The 25,468-nt window shown below is 41.4% G+C and overlaps 1 protein-coding gene across 1 annotated transcript in view; it reads left to right on the forward strand.

The window, feature by feature from the left end:
- Positions 1-25,468, forward strand: part of Tmeff2 (transmembrane protein with EGF like and two follistatin like domains 2) — a 222,466-nt gene that overhangs the window by 171,901 nt on the left and 25,097 nt on the right. The window contains exons 6-7 of the mRNA XM_033756338.1: positions 8,676-8,824; positions 9,562-9,621. Of these exons, the coding sequence (XP_033612229.1) occupies positions 8,676-8,824; positions 9,562-9,621 (209 nt within the window). The remainder of the gene's footprint in view (positions 1-8,675; positions 8,825-9,561; positions 9,622-25,468) is intronic.

The following is a 25,468-nucleotide window of genomic DNA, read 5'->3' on the forward strand; positions in this document are numbered from 1 at the left end:
ACACCTGGGAGTGAAGCTACCCACTGGCCAAAGCGGACGGGAGGTCTGGAATCTGTGCCTGGATGAAGGCGTACAAACACTCAGGTGATCAACACAGAGGGACAGGTGGAAGTTTAGTGTGTCACGGTACTGACGTTGGCTTTTAAAATAATTTCGGTGTCTTGTTTTTGCTCCCACCTTTTCCTGCCATCTGACTCTGGTGTGAATTCCAAACCAGCCAGCCAGAGCAGCCACACTTATCAACAACCAGTGGCACCCTTGGTTATTGAATATGTTTTCCAGCTTGATGAGCAAAAGCAGACGGGTGATGCTAATGAGGGATATTGCTTGGAGACACTTTTTTAAATGTACATGGGTAAGAGGAATGGTTGATTTGATTATTTTAAGATGGAAATGCAGCTGTTGCAAAAGAAGGAAAAATAATAATTCTGAGTAAAGGGCGATTGTGATCCAGGACGAATGCCATTTTCACTCCATCATATATGGCGGAGGGGAGTTGGCTCTCTCCCGGCCTTGGAAGGAGCTTCGTTTGCTTTGCTAAAGCAGTGACAGTAACGCCAGCCACTATTTCCATCTTCAGTCCCTCCTGGAATCAGAGCAGGGTGTACTTTAAATCAGGGCGTGAGTCTCCTGACGACGTGAAGGGTGCTGGCATGAAATCACGGTTGTGATAGAGCCCTATTTGTCCCTGTCCCATTCACAAACACAGACATCTCTAGCCATGAGAAAAGAAAGTCTTCAGACTCACACAGCTGGCTCCCGCCTCTCAAATTCCAGTTCAGATCACAACACAGGGCAAGAAGGAAAGCAGGAAAGGCTAGGCCACGAAGGAACGTCATTGTGGTAGAATTTGTGCCTTAGTGCTTCTCTGAGCTGTGCCTTAAGCAGCAAGCCACTGAGCCCTATTGATTCTTGCTTTTCTTCCCTGCCGTGAATGCCTCCCTCCTGGGCTCTCAGCCCTGTCCTTCCGCCTTGCAGCATTAGCCTGGTAACTAGTCCCTCTGCCTGCACTCTGCTGCGAGTGCAATCTTTCCGAAGCACCGCTTTGATCACGTTGACCTTCTCATCACCCTGTGCTCAGAAAGCTTTCAGGACTCCCCATAGCCCAGAAGATGAAGGCCACTTCTTGGATTGGTATCGAGACCTTTCGCAATCTGTCTGGAGTGCTGTGTTCAGCCACTTAGGGTGGGAAGCGTTCATTCCAATCAGACCGAGCTGTCCACCGTCCTCCAGGCACACGGTGCACTGTCTGGCTGCTCACATTTCCCCTGCTCCTCTGCTTTTTCCATTTTTCTCCATCAGAATCCCCGTCTTCCCAGACAGCTCACTTGCCACCTCTTCTCCTCAACCAATCTTGAGAGTGTTAGTACGGTAGCCATGAAGAAGTGTGAGAAGGCGATGATCCCCGGCACCCCATCCACAATTAAGTAACTAACCCACTGCTACATAACTGGTCTGTCTGGTAAATTCCAAATTCCAAGCTCAAGTCAGAGACCGCAGCCATTTTCACCATATTAGGCATTATTTTAATATGGGGTCATAAGTCTTCCCAGAAATAATCCCTTCTTTTCAACGTGTGATTCTGCTTTTGAAAGTTCTGGTATCACCCTGGGGAAGGTTTTTCAGCTCGGTTTTCCGTTGACTGAATAGTTATTATCCTAGGCTTTTTTCCATAAGTCTGTCCCAGTATCCCCAAGACCTTCCCATGACAAGCCAACTTCTGTGATTTCTCTTTGTAACATGGTCAGTATCAATGAAGAAGCTTTTCGCCCCTATAAGATAAGCCTGACCATCCTCAGAAAACATCGGTGCAGCCCTGGGTAACATTTCTGGAGGAGAACATGTGTCCTTCTCTCTCAGCTCGAAACCACTAGGATCGCCTACTAAAAACGATCGAGATGCAGAGTCCAGTCTCCAGTTCCCCAAGGTGAATGTGATTGTTAGGTATCACAAAGGTATACAGACAATAAAATGAATTTTAAGACATTAAAAGGTCCCTTGAGTAATAGTAAGGGCACTCTCTAGCCTTACCACTCTTGTTGTTTTCTCCGCCTTTGTGCAGAAGATTTAATTTTCGAGTGCATTTTCACATCTCTTACCTCATTTTTCTTTCTCACAACTCACAGTCATTCCTGACCTATAGTTTCTTTATGGATAAAATACTCATAATCAGGTTCCATCAAAAGTAGTGCCATGCGAGCTAATGAGTAAATGGGCTTCCGTACCACAAGAGTCTTCAATGGAAGGTGCACAGTGTTTTTACTGCTATTAATATAATGCAGCTCGTCCATTACCAATCCAACCCACGGATCACCCTGTGACCTCATTTACCGGCCAGGCCAGCGAGGGTCTGTTTAATAGCCACAGAGATGGATAGGAGGGATACAGGAAATAAACCACAGTCAGGGTCCACAGCAGCCCAGAAAGCCAGCTTTGCCACAGTGCAACTGGGTGCTTTAAAACAACTGGGAACGCTGTGCCGTCGAAAGTGGGCATGGACACAGAGCGAGGACTTGGAGAGAGCACTGAGTGACAGCATGTTTAATAGATGAAACACAATCTAGAGGAATTAGAGGGCAGCCACAAACCAGACACATGAATAAGTAATCTGCTAGCTGGCAGGTCTGCATTTTCGCACTTTGGCAGATGACAGGGCGTTCCTAAATCCATGGAAAGACTCCTCTAACTCACCACACAGCACCCTGGGAAGGGCCATTTCGGGCAAGGCAGGGGACTAAATTAATATCAGGCCCCCACATATTCATGAGACGGTTATAAATGGTATGTGAGTGGTCGTAGGTGCCACATTTTACTTCCTATAATTTAGGTCCTTTACTCCATCAAGTGGTCTTTTAAAACTATTTCATACTTTCTCTTCTTTCTTACAATTCAGGGAGCTAAGGTTTTCAATCAATACTAATTGGCTCTGGAGGATTCTCAGAAGGTAGCATTCCCACATGGAGACCCCTGAAATTATTGTTTTCAAGTAAGGCTGGTTCTCTGTCTTTGTAGCCTAGAAGAAAAGAGATCTGTGTAATCGCAGTGTCAAAATGTCAAAAGACTGAGATAGGTTAAAAAAAGAAGAAAAGAAAAGAAAATATACCAAAAAAACCTTAAAGGCATGCATGCCGGTCTTCAGCTTTACAAATCCTTGGCTCACATAAAATACTTGTGACATGCTGCAATTAACTAGTTACTGCTCTCAGAATGAATAATAATGCAATTATGTGCCAAAGGCAGTGAAGAAGGGATAGTTTCTGTTTTAAAAAATATGTGCCTTTCATTTCTGCAGAAAGAAAATCCCTGTATTAATTCACATAAGTCGCAGAAACACAGTGACCCGCGCCCCCCCCTCCACCACACGATGGTTCTGTCACCTTTCCATTGGAATTTTGCGTTTTTCACAAATTGTGACCATGTTCACGTTATATTAGTGCCTAAAACTATGTCCAAGTAAAATAGGGACTTGGCTGGCAAAAGCGTCTCCCTGGCCCCATTGAACAGTGGTGTCATGGCGGTCCAGGAGGGCTGGTACTATGTTTCCTTTGTCTGTAGAGACATAGAAGGAGGACAGGAGCTTGGGTTCTTCACCACCTCCCTTTCCTTTGGGGTCCCCACGTTTTCCAAGGAGCACAAAGTTAGGTGAACATTTTCCTAAACCTATCACTGGTTAGCTCTTGCAGATATTGTTCAGCCAAAAGAAAATGTTTCTCTGAAGTAAAGGGTTTATTGAGCCATTACAGAAATCAGAGATAGAAAGGACCACGTCCTGGGATATCACTTGACCACCACATTAGCAAGGGTGGAGAGCAATAGAGGCTGCATCCACTGAACCTAGGAGAAGGAGTATTTTATGATGAAATTTGAGAAAGTGAAACATATGTTGTTTAGAGTGAATTTGTGCTGGCTCTTGATGAAAGCAGTGAGATACCCTGAATCCAGAAAACTTTGGGGATGGGTGGTGCTTCAAGGTCGTTTGAGGTTCAGACATTATTAGTCAGCTTCTTGTTCCTGGGACAAAACACTTGGCGTAGACAAATTAAAGGTAGAAAATTTGCTTTGGCTTATGGTTTCGGTCCATGCTTGGCTGGCTTCAAGGCAGAAACATCGAGATAGAGGAGCATGGCAAAGGACAGCTGCTCACCTCATAGTAAAGAGAAGCAGAGAGAGAATCAGAGAACCAGAGGCAGGGGATATGGCTAGGGACAAGAACATACGCTTCTTGCACCACAGTGAACTGCCTCTTCCAACTCGGCCCCACCTTTTGATAGCACACTGAGCTACATACTCTTGAGTGGATTGATCCACTAACAAGGTTAGCACCTTCATCACCCAAGCACCTCCGAGAGCCCCATCCACCTTGAACACATAGGACATTGGGGGACATTTTTGATCCAAACCGAAATAGTTAAGAAAGTTCACTTCATAAATTGGTTGCAGTGACACGTGGAGATCAGCTGGGGTGTGAGTCAGCATTCCCACATTTGTTTACTGATTACCTTCCTCCATTTCCTCCCTTCTGCCCCTTCCAGTGCTTTTAATTTAATTTAAGACACCTCAGAAGTGTTAATGTGGAACACAATGACTGCTCTCTTGAAATCCTTCCAACTGTCGTCGGTAACTTCTCTCAGTAATTCTTTTTATTTATTGAGACCAGCTACAATACACTGAGCTTAGAACCCGAAATCAAGGATTAAGGAGATACCTTGCCTTTCAAAAGGTTACAGAAATAAAAATACAAAAACTAGTCAATAAGCACATGAATGGTACAGTGAGTGTGACCATGGGGGAGGTATGAGCCTGCCCCTCCACACACACAATTCATTCACTGATGTAAACACATAGGGCCCTCTGAGCCTATGATTGTGCCCTTCCAAACATTCCAGTAGCCTGTGTGCCTGTGTGTGTGTGTGTGTGTGTGTGTGTGTGTGTGTTTAAATGGGAATTTTCATGTGGAGCCAACTTTACATAGTGTGTTTCAAATCAAAATGTTCAGAAGAACTGATGCTTTAAATAGTGAATGTCATGCACATAAGATTAGTTATTAATTCTAACACCATATTTTAGTTCACAGTGTCTTAAAACCGACGTTTACCCATGCATCTCAGTGATACAAGAAAGCCTGGATCCCTTGTTTGGGGAGAAAAATTGAGTTGATGTAAATTCATAAACTCACAATTAATGTTCCCAGAGTAGACGCAGCATTGTTTTTCAAATCCTGTTCCTCCACAGTATTCCTGAAGCAGTTGGTGGAAAGGGACATCTATCATATTTCTCCTTGAACTTGCCATATGCAGAATAATGTTCTCCCTGGCGTCAGACCGCCTGGGTTTGAAGTCAAGTTCTTCCCCTGACAGACTGTGTGACTTCACCAAGACTCAATTTCCTTATCTGTAATGTGGAGACAGCAGCAGTGGCTGCCTTTCTTTGAGAATACAAAATGGTTTCTGTATCCATTCATTTCATTTAGTTATCTACTCAACATATAGGTATTGAAACTTTTGTGAGTCCCGAGTACTGGGCGGGGTGGAGAATGCTAAGGTAATCAATCCACCAACAGAGGTCAAGATGAACTTAGAACTTCAGACCATGATCTTGGAATTCAGCCTGTTTTTCTAGTTAATGAAGTTTAAGGGACTCAGATATACCAACTATAATAAAGGATGATGATGTAATTAGAGTTTATTGGTCTTATGGAAACAGAAACGATGGATCCTTGGTAATCCAGTCACAGCATTTTCCTTCTCAAGACAACATAGTTTTCCAGCCATTTAAGCAAATCTTTGAAGTGTTTTCTGTGTATTTTGAAAAGACAAATACTCCCCACAGGTTTCCAGTTTTCAGCAAATACTGAGATTCATAAAGTCCTTTTTAAAAATTTACTTTTCTGTTTATTTAATAATGCACTTCCAGTGAGCAGAAAGGAAAGAGGGAGACACAGTGAAGGTAAACAATGGAAGAGAAGACCAGTACACATGTTCTCAGTGAAGTCTGAATCTCAGTGATCCATTCGACAAGCAGTTACTAAGTGACAAGAATATAAGTTTTGGGAGAGTTACATCTTACTTTTATCTCAGGGAATCTATGTCCTCCTTTTGAGTTGAGAATAAAAATGCCATATATCTATGCCATTTTCTTAGCTATCCCCTGGAAGATTTTATTTGAGTCAGCAAAAGCCAGGACTTTCCGGAGTGGAAACACATCTTAAAAGGAAGTCCTGAACAAACAGTGCTAGGAAAGGAAAAGGAAGAAGGTACAGGCATCAAATCTGTAAGAATCAAATCAAATCGGTGGAACTAGAAGAAGCAAAAACAGTAGCCATTCGAAAAGGAGGCTCTTGTGAAATATCCTGAACTATTATTTAACTTGCTGCTAGAGCTTAATTCAATGAATTTTTCACTGAAACATTGATTCTGGCCAATTCAATTCAACCTCATTTTCTCCTGTCACCTTTATTGTAACATTTGATTGTTTTGTTAGGATAGTAAATAGATTTTAGGGCTGCCAGTGCCTATTGGTCCAGATACATATTATGCATTCTCAATTTCTTTGCATTCGTGGATACTTGCAAAACCTTTAATATTATTCCTATTTACTATTCAGATAGATGAGACAGCATACCTTTCTTTCTGTTCTTCTACTGATAATAGATAATTTTTACGACTCTTCAAAATACTGACAGTCAAAATCTAAATTTGTTTGAAAGCAAAAATAATCACCTTAAAATAAAAAAGCCAAGTCTCTCCCAGCCTTGTGGGTTTAGTGCGAATGGTTAAAGCAAGGCTGGCCTGCCGTCCACTTCTCCAAGTCTGTCCTAGGAAGGACCAAGGTGTGTGAAGGTGGAGCCATGCTGACCTCGGGTGCTCGCAGACACGTCTGTAATCAGCCTGGCGGCGATGCTGTGGTCTCTACCTCAGTGAGGGGAGCATTTAAGGATGGCTCCGGTCTGTCCTAGCTATGTGTTCCTAAACAGGTGGATATAGAAATAGCCGAGTGTTTTCAAGCAGTTCTTTTGCAAATTTGCATGAGCGTATTTCCTGCCAGCATTTTAACAACAGTCTGGGTGAGTCTGACACAGCGGTCTCCGGACTGCACCCTGAGTGTGCGGACAAACCAAGCAAGCCGCGAGCCAGGAAGCAGCTCTGGGCGGATGCCTGCTGAAACGTGGCCCGCCCGAAGCAGCCCCAGGTGCAAATTTGCATGAGCGTATTTCCTGCCAGCATTTTAACAACAGTCTGGGTGAGTCTGACACAGCGGTCTCCGGACTGCACCCTGAGTGTGCGGACAAACCAAGCAAGCCGCGAGCCAGGAAGCAGCTCTGGGCGGATGCCTGCTGAAACGTGGCCCGCCCGAAGCCCAGCCCCAGGTTCCCTGCGGCCGGAATCTGCTTATGAACCTGTACATTGAAAAGCCCTGGGGAGACTCCTAATTCATGGCCTGTGGTGGTACAGCAGGAAGCTGGGTTTTAGCTTAACACATCTGTAAGTGGGTCCTTGCACTACAATTTACTGTCTCTCTGCTATTATGTAATATCTTGGTCAGGAAAGCAACGTGGTGAGTGAGGATTAAATAAAACAGTGCGTGTGGAGAATCCAGACTATAGCCAGCTGGCTGCTCTCATCTTTATATTCTAGGCTCAGCTCTGTGGAAGATGTTTAGAACTAAAATGTGTGATTCACAATTTCGAGAAACATATACTTTATTTATAACAATAATATAAATATTAATAAACATTTTAAATATGAGTTCATATTCCCAGGCAGTGGCAGGTTTGCAAACACACCGAAAAAATACAATATTCTGAAGAACAAAGCAGACTATAAAATACAAAGAATTATGAAAATGTTAAAAATCATATAAAGCTTATTTTAAAATGTTCGATTCTTCTCGTTTAAGTGATCCAGTTCCTATTAATTCACCGAAAGTTTATTTAGACTAAAGAAAACAATATTAAAATCACGAAGGACAACTCCTATTTATTACTTTATAATAAGAATCTTTATTAAAGAATAGTTATTTTTTAATAATTATATTCCACTAAGAGAAGTGCGATCAGTGCGTACCTGAGAAAGGGATCTGTCTAAGAGGCTTAGCAGGTCCCTGTGACACGAGTGGTTGTTTATGTGAGAGTGGTTGCTTCTACAGCTTTCCTTTGATTCTCAAAGGGTTTTGTGGCACCCAGAAACGGTAAGGATCACTGAAGATTCCCATGTAGGACTTTTTATGCCTGTTCTTGCTCGACCTGCAGACCACTCACTTGTCGGCTTTCTCTTAACTCTGCTGCATCCTCCTCCTTAAGCTTTACCCATTCTGATAGGCTTGGGAAAGAAGGGAGGATTTCCCCGAAGGAGACTGGATACAGTTTCTTGGTACCTCCGCCTGTTCTGGTTCTGGAGGCGCCACTACGGCAGTTTATGGATGCGTCTTAAAAGTTCCAGGGCAGAGATTAAGTGATGATCATTTTCTGAAGTTTCGTCTTTTCATTTCTCATCCATTGCTAGGCCCTTTGAATTTTTCATTTCTGATTAGTTCTTTTCCCTGGAGGTAGAAAAGTGAAACCGCTTCCTTGGGAGGGTACCATTCACGTTTGCCAACTAGCAGCTCCCTCCTCTGTGCTTTGTGTTATGGTCACCGCACTACTGACGCTACATGTTTCTGTTTTTCTCCTCCTCTAGGTGTGTGTGCAACATCGACTGTTCCCAAACCAACTTCAATCCCCTCTGTGCTTCGGATGGGAAGTCTTATGATAACGCATGTCAGATCAAAGAAGCATCATGTCAGAAACAGGAGAAAATTGAAGTCATGTCTTTGGGTCGATGTCAAGGTAAGTTCATACCGAAATTCATCTCAAAGAATGTTTTTAGTCCTTGTGCAGAAATGGAAAGTGCAGATAGCACCTTATTAGGCAGCTGTTTCATTTCCAAAAGACAGTTCTGATTGACAATGGCAGTAGGGTCCACTGTAGCATTTGTGCTGATTATAGGTGTTCACAGGCCTATCAGGAATAGTCTACGTCTTTTGCTACATAATGGAACCGTATTGTCACAATGCAACGAACACAGAAGCCTATATTCAGAAGAGAGTAGATATTCTCCCTGTGAAGGCTAAAAAGAAAGTCAAAAGCACTTCTAACAAAGACTCCAAGAATTCATTGGAAACCTCAAAATTAAAAGTAGATCACTCCGTTTTTATGTATTGATTCAGTAGAAATATTTCAGTTGCCTTTCTAAAAGCAGGATGTACTGCACGAGAATGTTCTGCTCTGGCTTTGTTCAGAAGCATACATGTTTGGGGTTTTGACCAGGACTTCCTTCATTCCATTTCCTGCACTTACAATTCTGAAGCTGCTCTTTGTGCCAAACTAGGAAGCTGCCTTCATTCTAGTGCTCGTGCTCCCAAACAGAAACATGCATTGAAATTAACTGTTTATGACCGTTGCTTGGACTTGGACTTGTAGAAAAAAATCAACTGCAGTGAAGGTGGTGTGTGGTGTTGCAGGAATAAACTTGAAATATTTAGGAAACGTCTAATTGGTCTTTTTTGTTAATTTTTTCAACACAGATAATACAACTACAACTACTAAGTCTGAAGATGGGCATTACGCGAGAACAGATTATGCAGGTACATAATATTTTTCCATTTATGACACAAGCACTTTTATACAAGTCCTGGGGTGATGCTGTCTGTCATTTTCTCTAAACTGAACCCTGTAAGACTGCCAACTGGAGCTGGTCTTCTCTTGCCTAGTCCAAGCTTTCAGCGGGAAAAAAATAAAATTTTTGTTGAAACAAATAAGACTTTTTCCTTCCAAAGTTAAAGCAATTGTCAAAAATGTCAGTAAGCTATAATTAACTTGTTTTGACAGTGCAAATGGTACAAATGACAAAACATTTATCAAATGAATGGGCATCGTGGAAATTAATGCAATTTTTGGCAGTGTATTATAATAAATGCAAATGTCTTTATTTGAATTTTCATAAGGAAGTCAACAATAAAAAAGTTTGTTAGTCTCTGAAAAGCTAGAAAGAATATTTACAAATAGTAATACATGGTGTGCCTATTTAGATACAAAGTTTTAAAAGTATGTATAATTTATTTAAAAAATAATTTGCTTTAATTAATTAGGAATTGGAATGTAGCTTCCCAAACAAGCAAAGTTTTGAAGAATATTACACAAAACTATAATCTTCGGCAACTATACAAATTTATTTTGAGGAATATATGTCTCTGATACGATTCTCTTAGCATGAGGGAAAACATCTATGGATCCACACGGCAGATTCTTGTATGTTTCATGGAAATATGGGCTAAGGCTGATGTTGTTAGCAGCATGGGGAGTATTTCGAAGGCATTAATCATTCACGTCCAGATTTACAGGTAATTTTCCATCAAGAGTTACTTCCTACCTTTTACAAGATACACTGGCTTTCATTCTCTCTGAAATTTCATTTTCACTAAGGAGTATTTCTGATTTAAGTATAGAAAATATTCCTATGGAATTAAAAACAGGTTGTCAACCAGAGGTTTGACTGACACAGCCCTCACATCTCACATTTTGGAACTAATATAGATATTCCTTTTTAAATTTCCGTATTTTAGCTCCATGCTCTGCAACATGGAAATAAAACTTTGAATATGCAAGAAGCCTGGAGTTACCACGAACAATAGTAACATATGGAAAACTCACCAGTTCTGACACCACGTAGCCATACCCTACACGTCCTGGAGAGATACTAATAATGTTCCTGGATGAAATGTGGGTCAGTGGTCAGGACGTTTGGGAAGAGCAAAGATAACCAAAGGGTCTTCTACCCAGAACTCCTCACAGCTCTTACGTTCATTGAAAAATCTTGAAGAGATGTGCATCTTTTATTTGCAGTTGTCCCTTAATTCATATATAATGAGAAGTTGCTTCCAGCACCCTTTCCAGTACCCAGGATGCTTAGGGGCGCTGTGTAACTTGGAGTAGTATTTGCACACAACCCCAGCACACACTCCTGTGTACTTTAAATCATCTCTGATTTGTTATAATATCACAGTTAAGCATTGCTTGCATTCATAACATTGCGCTAGAAGTTACTTTGTATGCCTGTCTTCACTAATAGTCTCTATTACAGTGCAACGAATATCCCTCTGTAGGAACTATTGAAATAACCGTGTTCCTTGGCATTCCTAAGCTTGTAATAGTATTTTCATATTCTGAGTTTTAGGCACAGATTTTGGAAAAATGGAGAGTCAGCATGTCGTTGTTCTCTTAATTTATACCCCACCAGCTAAAAAGTCCCCAGGGACTTTTTCCTAGAAGCATGTTGTGTCCTCATAGCTAACTCAGTGTCTCAGCCTCTTGCCTGGCTAGAGGGACTTTCACAGTCTCCCTGACAAGAGGGAAGGGGTGATCTTAGCATGCTCTCGCTCTCTCCTTGCAGGTCATTAATACTATAGATTTTAGAGCCCTTACCAGTCACTCCACTTTCTCTCCACAGATCGTACTTTAAAATCCATAAATACAAGAACATGTGCTTCTAATTGTCAAAGTGGGTATCTTAAAAACAATCTAAATCTTAAAGTACATTTACCATATCTTCTTTTTAATATCATTTAAAAGAAAGAATTTGGCAAAGAATAGATGGCAAAATCTTTAAAAATTAAGGAGCAATGCCTGAATTCCTCAAGTAAAATTAACATGTGTGAGATCATATAAACAAAATGGAAAACATAAAGGCAGAACTGTTAAGGGAAATAAATATATCAGCAACATAAGCTAATACAATTACTGCATTTAGCCTTCAGCTTCCTTGTAACTAACATAAAAGGAGAAATTATGATTGGATCAATTTATTCTATAATTCTGAGTCCCTATCCTATGCAAAGCAGTATCCTGCAGTTCACAACAGTAAGCACACAAACCTAGGTCTCTCCCGCACGGAGCTTAAATTTTCATTGTCTGATTTAAAAAATAAACAAAACAATAAATTCAGAGACCAAAGACAACATCGCACTGTGCTAAATTATATAGGAAATACACCGCAAGGTCTTTTTACAAGACAACCCAGGAAAACATGGCATAGCTAAAATCTTCCACAGTGATTTTCATGAAATATGGCAAGAAGCTCTTCATATGGCTGGGGATTTTTAAATCAGTTTTTGATAACCTTCTAAAGCATCGCATTAAAATATGTATAACTTCATGATAGTGTTTCTGCTGCAGACTAAAGTACTGAGTTTCATTCATGTATACTTTGAAATTGGAAACAATAAATAAATAACACAGGATTCCCGGGAGATCTCTGAAGGTGAGCATGCCCGATACATTTGCCTGTGTAGCTGTAGGTTAAACAAGAACTGGAGAGCAGAGCAGTCAGAAGACCTGAGTGGAGCTGAAGTGTGTGCTGGGTGGTAGCACGTTTATTGGGAGAAAAAAAATTCTGGCCTCAGTGGCTAGCAAGGAGAAATACAGGCTTCAGGTTGAGCATTTCACTATGTCAGTTCACCATTTCTTACAGCATTCAGTGAGGATTTACTTTTAGAAAACTTTCCCTTTGGAAGTCCATGTCTTATCTTTAAGTACCAAAACCTGGACTGAAATATGGAAGAAAGAAACCAGGGACATATACATATATAGTTAAACCAAATTCTATCCATCCTGTTCATATTCTTGTCAACGCATTTTTTTTCCACACTAAGCAGATACTGACATCTTCAAAGGGTGTCCAGATCACCTTAAGTGAATTGTCAAAATAACTTGGTCTCCCAAGAAGCCACCACAATTTACAAAGCCTTTGCACATACATCTTCTCCTTCAGTCTTCACAACAGACGTGTGAGGGAGACATTATATGCATTTGACAGGTGAGAAATGGAGACTCAAGGAGATTAAGTAAAAAGAGGATGTGATAGAACAGAGGGGCGAGCCATCACTGCTGATTCCAGAATCCTGCAAGTGTGAGCAATGAGGGATGGGGAAGAGGTGTCACAGCCTGAGATGCTTAGGGCTTTGGGGACTGACTCTGCACCCTCCAGGTTGACTTCTTTGGAACTCCAGAGTTACTCGCCACGATATTCATGTTGCCGTGAGGTGCCCCGAAAAGGTACTGCTTTAAGATTTCAGTCTGTATGTTCCAAGTGTCTTTTTGAAAATCTTTCTTAGTACCTGTTCTCAGTGCATAATGATTGCATTTGTTGTGAGGAGTTGGTCCATGCGCACACCGTGCAGTACCCTTTTCCATCCCTTCCCCCCGCCACCCCCACACCATCTCGTGTCCCCTTCCCATTTGAGAAAGAGCCACCTCCCTGTTTCCTTTTATCTTTTATTTTGCTCTTTGCAAGAGCTATTTTATTTGGTTTCAATTTTTTCCTGTTCTGTTTTCTATTTCTTTACACAGACAAGAAAAAGCAAATCCAGTCTGTTTGCATCCTAGAGATCCTGCACTAATAATAATTAGAAGAAAGCATCCATTACTTCTCTGCAGAACTTTGTAGTTTTACCAAGATCCATTCACATCTCCTCATTTGTTCTGATGTCAACCCAATCAAACTGGGTGATGAGAACTGGAGGATACTAAAATTTAGGCTCAGAGAGGCCAAGGGACCAACCCAGAGCTGGTCACAGGATTCTGACACTTTGAGCACCCAAGGCACTTGCTTGATTTCCCTCATGTTGGGCTCCGCTGCTCCCTGGCTCTGCATACGGAGGTGTGAATTTCAAGCAGTTTTAGATCATATTTCGAACCCGAATTGATTCAGTCATGTGGCAGAGTCCACATTTACAATGGAAGCATTTTCCATTTGCTCCTGAGCACAAGGAGCTCTTTGCCGGGAAACATGTTATATCTGGGCCCAATAATTTGATCTGTAGGAAATAAATAAATAGCAGCAAATGGAGGCAGCAGCTTGTAGCACAAATATTAGTATCAGCAGTGAAATAAATAAAAATGTTTGCCCAGCCTATTACAGTACCGCTAGACTAGCCTAGAATATTTAAGTCCAGGAAATGAATTAAGATGTCAAGATTTTCTCAAGATTTCTGAGGGAAAGTGTCTCAATTCAAGTATTTTCCCCTCTGGGATTTACATTACAGGGCTGCAAAATTCATAAAGCTTTCTGTGAATTCTAACTCACAATTTTTCTTGCTCTCTTGAACTTCTGCGCCTTCATTGTTTTCCCCATAAAATCATGGAGCCAGTCATCTGTAATATTATGTTATGTTCGTGGTTATAGATAAACACAGAAGTGATATTTGCAATACAGATGAAGTTCACCACAGAGGAGTTGCCTTGGGCCTGGTAGAGACTCTGGAAAACTTTTTGTTTATGCCCCAGTTCATAAATGCATCCTGCATCATTTATGTGCACTTTTCTGATGTGAAATACTCCTCACTGAAACAAACTGTTCACCTGGAGCTGTTACTTATCTGTCCGCCTTACTCTTCTGGAAACGTGAGGCAGCTGGTTGAGTGGTGAGCCAGGCCTGCGTTTAAAGACTGGGTATTTAAACTTGAGCCAATGAGTTGAACTTTCTGAGCCTTGGTTTCTTTATCTGTACCGTGAAAACAAGAGGCTGAATTCTCAAGGATTTCATTTGACATTAAGAGGCATCAGGTGAAGCATTAGCAAGCGACCTAATGAGATAGCTGTTGTTACTTCTGCTTGGTCCTGAGGGTGGGAAAGAATTTGTTTTGTTGGGGAACTCGGCACAATGTATGGGGTGTGGTCTACCCATTGTTATGTGCTCAGAGTTTATATAGAAAAATAATTTATGGACTCAATTACAATAGTTTTGCAATGCTGTTTTCTACCCAAGTCTTACAACAGCTTCTTAAGAAGACCTTCACTGACTTTAATTCATCCAGAAAGCAGTATTTATTGCATAATATGTATATATTTTCAGAGCTGTGATTTGACTAGTCACACAGCTATTATCCCCATTTTCCTAGAGTCAGCATAATTTTATGTTTGGTATAGTTTTGCCTCTTAGTAACATGATCACAAAATAATTACCTCGTGAGATTTAAATTAAAAATTAGTAGGAGGACCTAGACTGTGACAGAATTGCAAGATGATAATATCACTTATAATTCTTTCATGGAGACCTTTAAAGTTAATCATTTATCCCCCGGGGTGTAGGTCTGAAGGACTTGCCTGTCCATTACTAAATAGAAACTTATGTAATGGTGAACAAGCAGAAATGCTTGGGAGTTGATTTCTATTTATGGAAAGCATTATTTTTTCACAGGTTGATGATTAATACAGACACATACTGTAAGGAGTGAGAACAAATGTTTTGAAAAATCTGATCACAAAGACAGGTCTACTTAGCAGAGAAAGCAAAGAGAGAAAAGCTATTCAAACTCAAATGCAAAGACGTTGCAGGGGGGGGAAAGCCACAATCGTCCACTTAACTTGCCCTGACCACCTGCAGCACACTCTCTCCTCCTGGGAGGAGCCGTGTGAACATCCGTGGAATGCATGGTAAAATGAGAGTAGGTCTTTCCCAATGCTCCACACGCTTTCAAGGCACAATATTTTCCATAAAACAAGTAAAAGGAATTCCAGCAATTTACAAAAACATGTTCAGAGCGCTTTGATTTACTGCTTTTGTTTGAGTTCGACATGCCCCAAACATATGAACCACTTTATCAAATGCATTAGAAATTCATCCCTCACACCTTGATGACTTGAGACTGTGCACAAATACAATCAGCTGAAATATCCTAAAATACCTGTACAGCACTCTGTCAGTGCCGAGGTACAGGGCAAAAAGCTAGAAAACTCCTGAGTGGTGTGCAGTTCCAGGTGGGCTTTGGAAAAGGTTTGGACGACGGGGCAGAAAGGCAGGCTTAATCAATGACAGAAAACCAACAAGGCAATGCACACTTGATGTGTTAACTAGATTCACAATAGATCCAAGGGGAGCTGCCGGACATGTAGCCCGAGAAATCTAAATTTAGGACACACCAGGAGAAAGCTGTCCCTCCTTGATGAACTTCCATTAACCAAATTCAATGACTGAATGCTGATTTGCACTGAGAAAATGACCTAGAGGATGTCCATCCTCTGACCACTGCATTGTCTCCCTAGAACTGAATTATCTGAAAAACTCAATTTCATTGTGGGTACTTAGTGAACCTAAGCAGAGCATATTCTCATTAGATATTCAAGGAGTCAGACTAAGTCTGATACAGACATCTCCTCCAGGGCAGACAAATAAACTAGGCCCTTGGTGAGGGCCCCTCTCTGTGGTCACATTGCACTGTGTGACTCTCCCTGGTCTGTGTCTCCATTTCTGAGTGGTCACTCGTCCAAACACCTCTTTTTCCCAGAGATGGCCAGTTCGGTCAGGGTGAAGTTGAAGCCTGCTCCAGGGAGCCCTTTGGTGATAGGCAGTCACTTGAGGGACTCGAGGGAGCCCACAAAGATGCATCCTACACTCGTTTCCAGTCTCCTCTGGGTCCTCTCTTCCGACAGTCCCCAAGAAATGACAATATTTCTTTATAAATGGAGCCTTCCTAGATGGCAAGTCCTTTCTGCATTTTGAGACCTGCAAAAGGTTTTACGCAAAGTTATCTTTGACGGCGACTTTTTAACAAATAATCCAGAGAGTTTTGACCTAGAGCAAAGAAAAATAAATAATTCTTAAAATGTGAGTTTATTATTGCCAGGTTTTTCTAAGATGATTCATGGTACTTGTTTTAACTTATGTCCTTTTTGGCAAATTGGAACATGATTCAATGTTCTGCAGGGAGCTGTTGGTGATTATCCACGTTTGATAGTCTGCATTGGTGTTCCTGGGAAACACATTCCAGACCAATACAGAATTCTTGGCTTTTAAGCTTTCTTTCACATTCTGTGAGGTTCGTCCATGAGAAAATTCCTTCTTGAGGATATCTCTTTGAAATTTTCCTTTAGTGATGAAAATAAATTTGTTTGTCTACAAAACCATCAGTAAGTTTTTTTTTTTAATCATTCGTAAAAATGAAGGCAGAAAACCAACTTCATTAATGCCTCCTCTGGAGACTGAGTACTGAAGAAAGATTGAGTGATATCAGTCTGCAGACTTCAAAACAACATACGATTGTTTTCACAGGGAGCGAATATCGAAATTCCCTTTTGCAGACAGATTGGCCAGGTACCTTCACAATTATCCTACACATCTTGTTACATTGATTCTTATTTCTATTTGTGTTCCTGTCATTTAAAGAGGCCCCAGGGAAGTTGAAGATTCCAAGGTGTTTGAAATATTCTCTGGGCAAAGGCCACTCCTATCCCTACAGTCTTAGCCACATACCCATTTCACACAGTTGGCAAATATGCCTTTGTTGTTGGCTTCTTGTTGTCAATGAAATGTAGCTCTAGAACCCCAAAGAAGAAGCAATGGGCAAAGAACCTTGTCTGTAAGGTAGTTTTAATAAATTGTCCCTGTCATCTTCTATCCAGAGAATAATCAATAATAAACACATCCATCAGCAAATGAGAGACAGCCATTAACTCGTATTTATCTAAGTATATTATCAGTACTATATGTGGTACTATGTTTTATGTATTGATTCTGGTTACTTTCTGCAGTTTAGTGTGCTTCTGAGCTCTTCACCTTGGCCCTGAGTTGAGCTCAGAAACATAGATCATTGCAATGTTATCCAAAGGAAATCATTATCATCTTCATTATAAGCATGATTAGCAGCAGCAGAAAAAAAAAATATGACTGGAATAGGCTCACTTAAATTCATTCCAAAACAAACTGGCAATTATATATGTTATTTGTTGTTTGGATTCTCTAAGAGGCTATATTCGCCAATGATGGGGATAATCATATTTATTTCTTAATTTCATTTGGATTATACAGCAAATGACTTCCACACAGCAAATTGCAGGAGAAAGGGCTTGGAATAAGAATGCAGAAACTTTTGACATGGTTTCCAGTGCCAACAGTGTCACGGTTCAGAAGTCCCGCCCTACAGTGCTGGCCGTGATGACATCTGGAGAGCTGGGACCTAGGAGAGGGCCTTGTGCAGTCCAGAGCGAGGATCCAAAGTCATTTTTCAGTTCTCAGAAGTTTTTGTTCCCCATAAGGAGATACAATCCCAGATCAAGGTTCTTTTCATCTTCCTGCTTCCAACACATAAGTACACTCTTTCCAAATGATCGTTGACTCGTAATGGAAATGTGAGATTTCACAAATAAGAGGTAAATCTGTCTTTTGTGAGAGTGATGAAATGAAAAGTCATCTGGCTGAAGAGGAAGATGTGCTCTTAGAGATTGGAGGTTATTGAGGAGCCTCACAGTCCTAGTTAGATCTCTTATCTTAGTCAGTATTCCTGACTAGCATTCTGCCTGACCCTGCCTTATCTCTGTTTAAAGCTGCAGCATCTTTCCCTTCATACCAGCTGTCTCTTACAAATTTTAACCAAATTGCTGAACCCAACACTGCCAGTTTGAAAGATTTTTAAAATGGAACCCTTTGAGGAAGCCCCAGCAGCCACTTCAAGTCCTTCATATCCATTATAAGCTTGTGTCCGCCTTGGCTCTTCGACCTAACATTTAAAACCCACTGGTTAAGTCCTGTTGAAAGAGTCCACAGAAATTCCTTAAACTGGAATGGTCACGTTGTCCATGAAACAAAATACTGGAGACAGGACTAGAATTTGATGTTTAGGAACAGCCTTCATGGCTGAAGGAGAAGAGGACCTCAGATGTCTCTCAAGTGACACCTCAGTGCTCAGCTACCGCACTGATGCTGAGGGGAGAATGCCAGTGTGCAGCAGCCCTCCTGGGACCAGGGACTGACCCTTGCAGCATCCGTAGGTTGTCTCACCGAGTAAAATAAAGTTATTGGTTTTGCAACAAGGGCAATGAGGATATTTGTTTAAAAAGACAACTTGAAAAAACAGCAAAGGCAATAGGAAATGATAAATGAGAGAGTCTTGCTGCAGTAATTACTTTAGCATTGAAACAAATGAGTAACTTTCACAGCAGTGCTATTCTCCGTCATAGATTCCACCACTTCCTGTTCTTTCAGTGTCCCTCCGCTGCCTTCTCTACAGAGAAAACTACCTGAGGACGGGGAGTCGGTGAATATGTTGTCTGAGAAATTTGCCTATCTCTGAAAGAATAGTTGCGTGTAGGTTTTTTGTTGTTTTTAAAATTATTTCATCTACCCTAGTCTTATGCCAACAGCTAAGTTATTAAAGAAAAAATTGAAGCAAATCTTTCTGGTTTAGACAAGTGAAACTATGTATACATCTGTAATCTGTTGATTAAGTGTAATTCTGTAGGTGATATTTGGGTTTTTCTGGGGGAAAAAAGTTATCGAAGAGCAACTTCTAAACCTAGTTACTCAATTTTCAAATGTGTCATCTTGGGAAGTCCCTTAACTTCTCCAAGAACCATAGAAATGAAGATGGCATCTCTCTTGCCTTTTCTGTGTTTTGGACATGAAAGCCCTGTGAGATGTGATTTATTCAATCTGCTTAATCATCGTTTCACTGATTTAGGCTATGGATACTCTGTTCTAGAACATTCTCCTACTCTCATCAAAGTTTGGACTATTTTCCAGTACAAGTAATGACTTAAATTACACAGTAAAATTTCATCTAGTTTTAACCAAATTGAAACTGAAGGCTTCTAAATTATACGTTCCCCTTTCTATGTATCGGTATATTAATTAAGTGATATAAAAAGATGGCTGGCTGTTGTTTATCAGCTTCCCTTAACAGCACACACAGCTTTGAATTTATGCCTACTGGGCTCTGCTCCCTTTGGATTAGCTGAAGTCCGACTTCAGCTCCATCTTCCAGAAGCACAAGGGCTATTTGGGGTAAGCATTTCTAATGGGTTCCTGCGCCCCCCGCAACACACACGCAATGTGTTCCTACAGCACAGAGACAGAAGAGATATTTGGGCAGAGCATGTGTAGGTTGTTATTACTCTAAGGCAATATTATTTGGTCTGTGAAAGAAATCTGCTACAGAATTTAAGTATAACATTGTGTCAATTGAAATGAGTAATTAAAAGCATATCCCAGATAGACTATAATCCCATATCCCCACATTTCAAAGTACAGGATCTTTGAGATCTATTGAAAGATTGCACTGATTAAAGAAACATAAACCTTTTTAATACTCTAAAGGAGGGATTTTGAGTTTTAATTTTCATCCTGTCTTCTTTGTAAATAGAAAAATAAAAAAATAACCAGTCTAATCACTCATGCTCACTAGGATTAAATTCTGACCCCTTTCCGTCATATCATTGAGCCTTTGTCTGATTTTCAATTTCTTTGGAGAAATAGATTCCTTAACTTTTCTTGATCACCCGACTAATTTGTTAGTAATCCTGGATTATAAAAAGAAAACACTTTTTAATTAATATATCTTCCCATTGAGACTTGATATCCAAGTTACCCTTTATTTCTCTGAAAAGAAAAATAAAAGGAAAGCAACATGGATATCGTGCCTTCATAGCTTATATCACCTTTACTTACCATAATATTTTCAGTAGATGGGCTACCTAGGGCTTAGCAGAATACATCTACGCAATATTATTAGACTTTGAATTTAATCTTGAGCCTTGAAATAGCATAGTTCATTCACTGCTCTATGTGACATTTTAAAAACCTGAGCAAACAGTATTATTCTTAGAAAGGAAAAGCTCTTTCTCACCAGATTCAGCATTTAGAAACAATATTGAATTGATTTGAATAGGAAAATTGTCTCTGAAAACTTGAAATGAATATAAACATTAGGCAGATGATCTCACCTCTTATTTCTTGCCTTGGTCTTGTTCTGTCTTTTGAGGGGTTCTTAATGTTCATTTAAACTTTGTGTGCACAGAGATGCGCCCCAAGAGCTGGTTTCCTCACCCTTGCCCCGGAGCTTATTGTACTGTGTGTTTCTGAGCTGTGACAGCAAGTGGTACCCTGGGTAGGGCCCTCAGAACAAGGAGCGTGTTACAGTCACCCCACCGGCATTTCCATCTCAAAGGTCAAGATCACCTGTATATTTTACTACTATTTCTTCACCCCCAAAACAAAAGCAGTGCTTATAGGGGAATAAAGTTCCCCTGCCTTACCCTTCGGGCAGGATTCTTACATGCCTTGGAATGATAAAGGTTCATATCCTTTTTGCCCTAAGAAGGAGAACAAGAGAAAAACAGACTAGGATGCATCGTTAATCACGCACACTGTCCCCTGCAACACCGCCAAGAAAATGATCATCCGCATTCACCCATCAATATTCCCGACACCTGTCTGAAAGCTCAGGTCATGCATATCCATCTGCCTTTGGAGAAGAGTCAATGTGCAGACAGCCCGTCACTATTTTTAGGGTCATGTTAAAAATTCTTCATCACCTGCCTGTCAGTTCATCCAATTTGTCACATTATCCTGATCTACCAGTGGCTGTGACTGGTCATTTCCCCTCTGCATTGTGTTCAGAGTATGAACATGTAGGATGTTTTTGAAGGTGTCGAAGACAGGTGAGAGGCAGTGGAGTGTCACTGTAGGCCAGAGTTCCCACCAAGAAATGACACCGCTCAGGATGAAATTCGTACATCAAGGGCTTCTCAGCTTACTGCCAAGTTCCACTTCGATCTTGGCTCTGGTCAGTGAATTCTGGATTCTAATGACTTTCATCAGAAAACCCACAATATTTCTGTCTTCAGAAATGGGTACAAGCGGTTAAAAACAGTCCTTACAAATGAAATAAACTAAAAATTTAGAGATCAGGGGAACGTTATTCAGATAAAACTGCCAGTACATCAATTCCTACAAATACACTATATGTGAAATTTAGCGTAAAATGAATTTAGATAAAAAAAAAATATGATATAGCATCAGAAACTCGTGGTGTTATCTGTTATTTTTAATATAAATATCTTCATTTGTAAATCTAGCTTAGCTGGTCAGTCAGATTTTCTACAGGTATCAAGTCATTTTAACATTTGTTATTTTGTATCTAATGTAATTTTAAACAACATAATTCCACCCTTACCTGTTTATTGTTTTGGCTTTTGTTTTGTTTTGTTTAGTTTTTCTCCTTTTACTGGTTTCCACAGACTTTGTGAGGTCAGTTACAGTGTTTTTGAAAAGCAGAGGAATTTTCACATAGGTGGGAGTAGATCACACAGAGAGTTTAGTGCACCCTTGATTCCAGGTGTAGCAGCCCATGAATCCTGGGGAGACCCATGTGAGGTCTGGCCTTTGGCCACAACTACCTTGAATTTCAGTTTCCTGACATATAAAGTACAGATCTCTGGTAGACAGTCCCCAGGGTCTGTTCAAGATGAAAGTCTCCCTTCCTGTTATTCTGTCCATCACTGGCTCATCATGCCACAGACTTGAGGGCTGCATCCTTGCTGAAACCGTGTTTGTCTGGAATTTGCATAAATATCAGAGCCCTGGAAAGGACCAGCACAGTGACTGTTGCTGTAGTCAGCACTGCTGGTCTGTGCTCATCAAAACGGCAAGTTCTAAATCTAGAAGTAACAGTTATTTTTAGGCACTATCGAGAGATGAATTTAATGGTGATGCCCACAAAGTAAATGGTCCTGACTCTCAGGAGGCTGATACGCAGGACAGGCAGGGTTCGGGTGGCAGGTACACCAAAACTACCTGAGACCCGGGAAAGCACCACGTGCGGACGACACAATGTGTTAGAGAGACTGTGATTTGGTTTGCTCCTTGGGATCAGAATTTTCATTCGTCGATTTCATGTGAGGATTCATCATTTTATCAATAGCACCGGTAATGTGTTTTTTGCCTTTGTGGAAATAAGGAAATTCAGGACAAACCACACCACAATCTCTAAATTCAGGACCTCGTGTTACAATGATAAACATTCATATACTACATTATATTTATTAGAATAATTTTATGGCAAGTAGATAAGAATGCATTAAAGAACTAAAATAATAATAGTCACATTTATTTTGCATACAATTTGCGTCATGTATTAAACACACAACAGGCTGTCTCCTCCTCTGGTCTTCTTGGAGAATTTATGTGACGAATCCTTTTTCAGAGCTGAAGGAAGTGTAGCTGAGAAACAGCAGTGGGATAGCAGGGTTCGAGCAATGGAACATGGGAGCCACTGAATCACTTTTAAAAAACGTTAAATGCAAAAAAAAAGTAAATAAATAAGAACGAGATGGAGAAGGAGGAAATCCTAGTAGCAGAGTGAGAAGCAGGCTGGAGAGAGAAGGAGCGAGGCCAAGGATGAGAAGGTGGCGGCGGTGATGAGGACTGGTTTTGTCAGCGGTGGAGGCTCCGGAGAGGAAGGGTCTGAGTATGTGAGCTGGGTTCGGGGAGATGAAAGGTTGTTCAGCTTGCCGACTGACCAGATCTGACACCAAGGGAAGCGGAGGACGGAAACAGGAAGGCTCCTTGCTTGGCTGCCTGGCTGAATGGTGGTTCCGTTCCCGGAGACAGAGCAGAGCATGAGGAAGAGCAGGTATGGGGGCAAAGCAGTGAACCAGGCTGAGGGAGTCAGCACGGAAACAAACCTGGGGCTGCTGGCGTGGAGAAAGGGGAAATAAAATCAGTGATATGGCGATCTCCTCACAGGCAGGCTGAGCCGGGAGCCCCGGGGAGCTCAGGCAGAGGGAAGGCAGGGACACCTGAGAGGAGCAGCTGGGGCAGACAGGGCAGGTAGCAAACAGCAAATGGGAACTGGGCAGAGCTGCCCGGCTCCGTATCTCTCTCCTCTCCTCTCCAATAAGTCATCATCACATGTTGAGAGTTGTATCTAAAAATGTCCTACCTGTTCCAAAACTCATTTTTCTCTACAGAGATGCCTGCAGCTTATACCTTCCGGTCACCTTATGGTTCCGTCACCCCTTCCCTTCACCCCATCGGGCAGGGCCCTCCTGGCTCTCTCTCTGCGGACCACTGAGCTCCACCCACCCTCAGCCAGTTGTTTTATTTTCTTCACTGTGTTTGGTACAAACAGGACTTTTTTGTGCATTTGCAGTTTTACCTTTATTTTCTGTCTCCTTTCCTTACACTGTGAGCTCCAACAGGGCGGGAAATGGACTGTGTTCCTCACTGTAAACGGAGCACCTGGGAAAATGTGTGACACAGCTGTAGGTGCCAGTAACTATGTGTTGAAAAACTATGAATGAGACTGGCTGTCACCTCTCTAGAAACCAAGCCACATGAGTTTTTCAAGGAAGGAACATATCAAATTGATGTCTCTTTACTTTCTTCTTAAGAAATGTTGAGCATACTAATATTCCTATCGACACAGGACCTCCACATAATATAAGGGAAATCATACAACTCCAGCCTGCTAGATGTCTGATACATGAGTTCATTTTCCCAAGAGTGAAGAGTGAATTCTGAGGAATGATGGAGTTTAAGAGTAGGAAATATTTATTGAGAGTGAGAGCTGCTGAGAGGAAGAGGGGGCCCAGCAAATGGGTTGCCAGCAAGCCCACTTTACAGAGGAAGCTTTATAGAGCAAGATCAAGAGGTGAGTACAACATGCCACCAAACTGCGATCAACCCGCAAGATTACAAGATAATATTGATCCAGTGAGGAAGCAAGTCATGAAGGAGGTACACACAGAAAGAACAAGAACTTTTCTTGGGAAAAGTGAGTCCGGAGGTCCTGGTCGCTCTCCCAGTAGACCAGTGCCTATCTGGATTTACTGGACCGGGTCATACTGCTTATTCCTTGGGGAGGCTTGTAGCCCTGGCCATTCCATCTTTATCAGGCCTGACCTTCAATGAATTCTCCCCCAGCCACAGTGCTCTTTGCTGCACTGACTCCTTCCAGGACTGGCCCTGTTCTGACTGCCCGTGATATTTGTACCCAACTGAGCTGTCCACAGCAGTGCTACAGATTCAGTGCAGAGCCACACAAACAGAGCACGCTAAGAGAAATGCACATACACTGACAGGCACGTGTACATGCATCATAAATTATAGATTAATTTTCACACCTGAAAGACTCATGGGTTCCTGTTTGAGGATTTCCTTTTTCATCTCTACTCCGTGTTTTAAAAAACATTTTAAGGTGAGAACTTGTAAAGAAAATATAATTCCAAACATTGCTTTGGAAGTAATAGCAGAGACTGTTTACTGAAAGGGGAAGAAAGAGACCTTCATATGCAAATGCATGGCATTTGAAAATGTCATATAGCTACATCTACATATAAATAAGATGCTCTCTGAATTCCAGCGAAGGGAGACAGGAGCAGCAATAGCCAATTTCTAAATCAAAGTAAAGTAAACTAGTAGAGTTGTGGTGAGTCCAGACACCAGGCAGAGCGCATCTTCGCTAAATCCTAAAACAGTAGCACACTCCAGGCCTAAGACCACCTGGCTGAAACCCAAACCAAAATAAAATCAGCTCTCACAGTGCTTGAAAAGGAATGGAAAGGAGCCAGCTACAAGAGAAGGGACTCGGAGCTCACAGGTCAAAGACAGACAACTCTCTATTGAGTGTGTGCTCCCCTTCCAAAAGCTATTGACTCGGAAAC

This window comes from Fukomys damarensis, unplaced genomic scaffold, assembly GCF_012274545.1.
Source record: "Fukomys damarensis isolate Sample0158 unplaced genomic scaffold, DMR_v1.0_HiC HiC_scaffold_26, whole genome shotgun sequence".
NCBI lineage: Eukaryota > Metazoa > Chordata > Mammalia > Rodentia > Bathyergidae > Fukomys > Fukomys damarensis.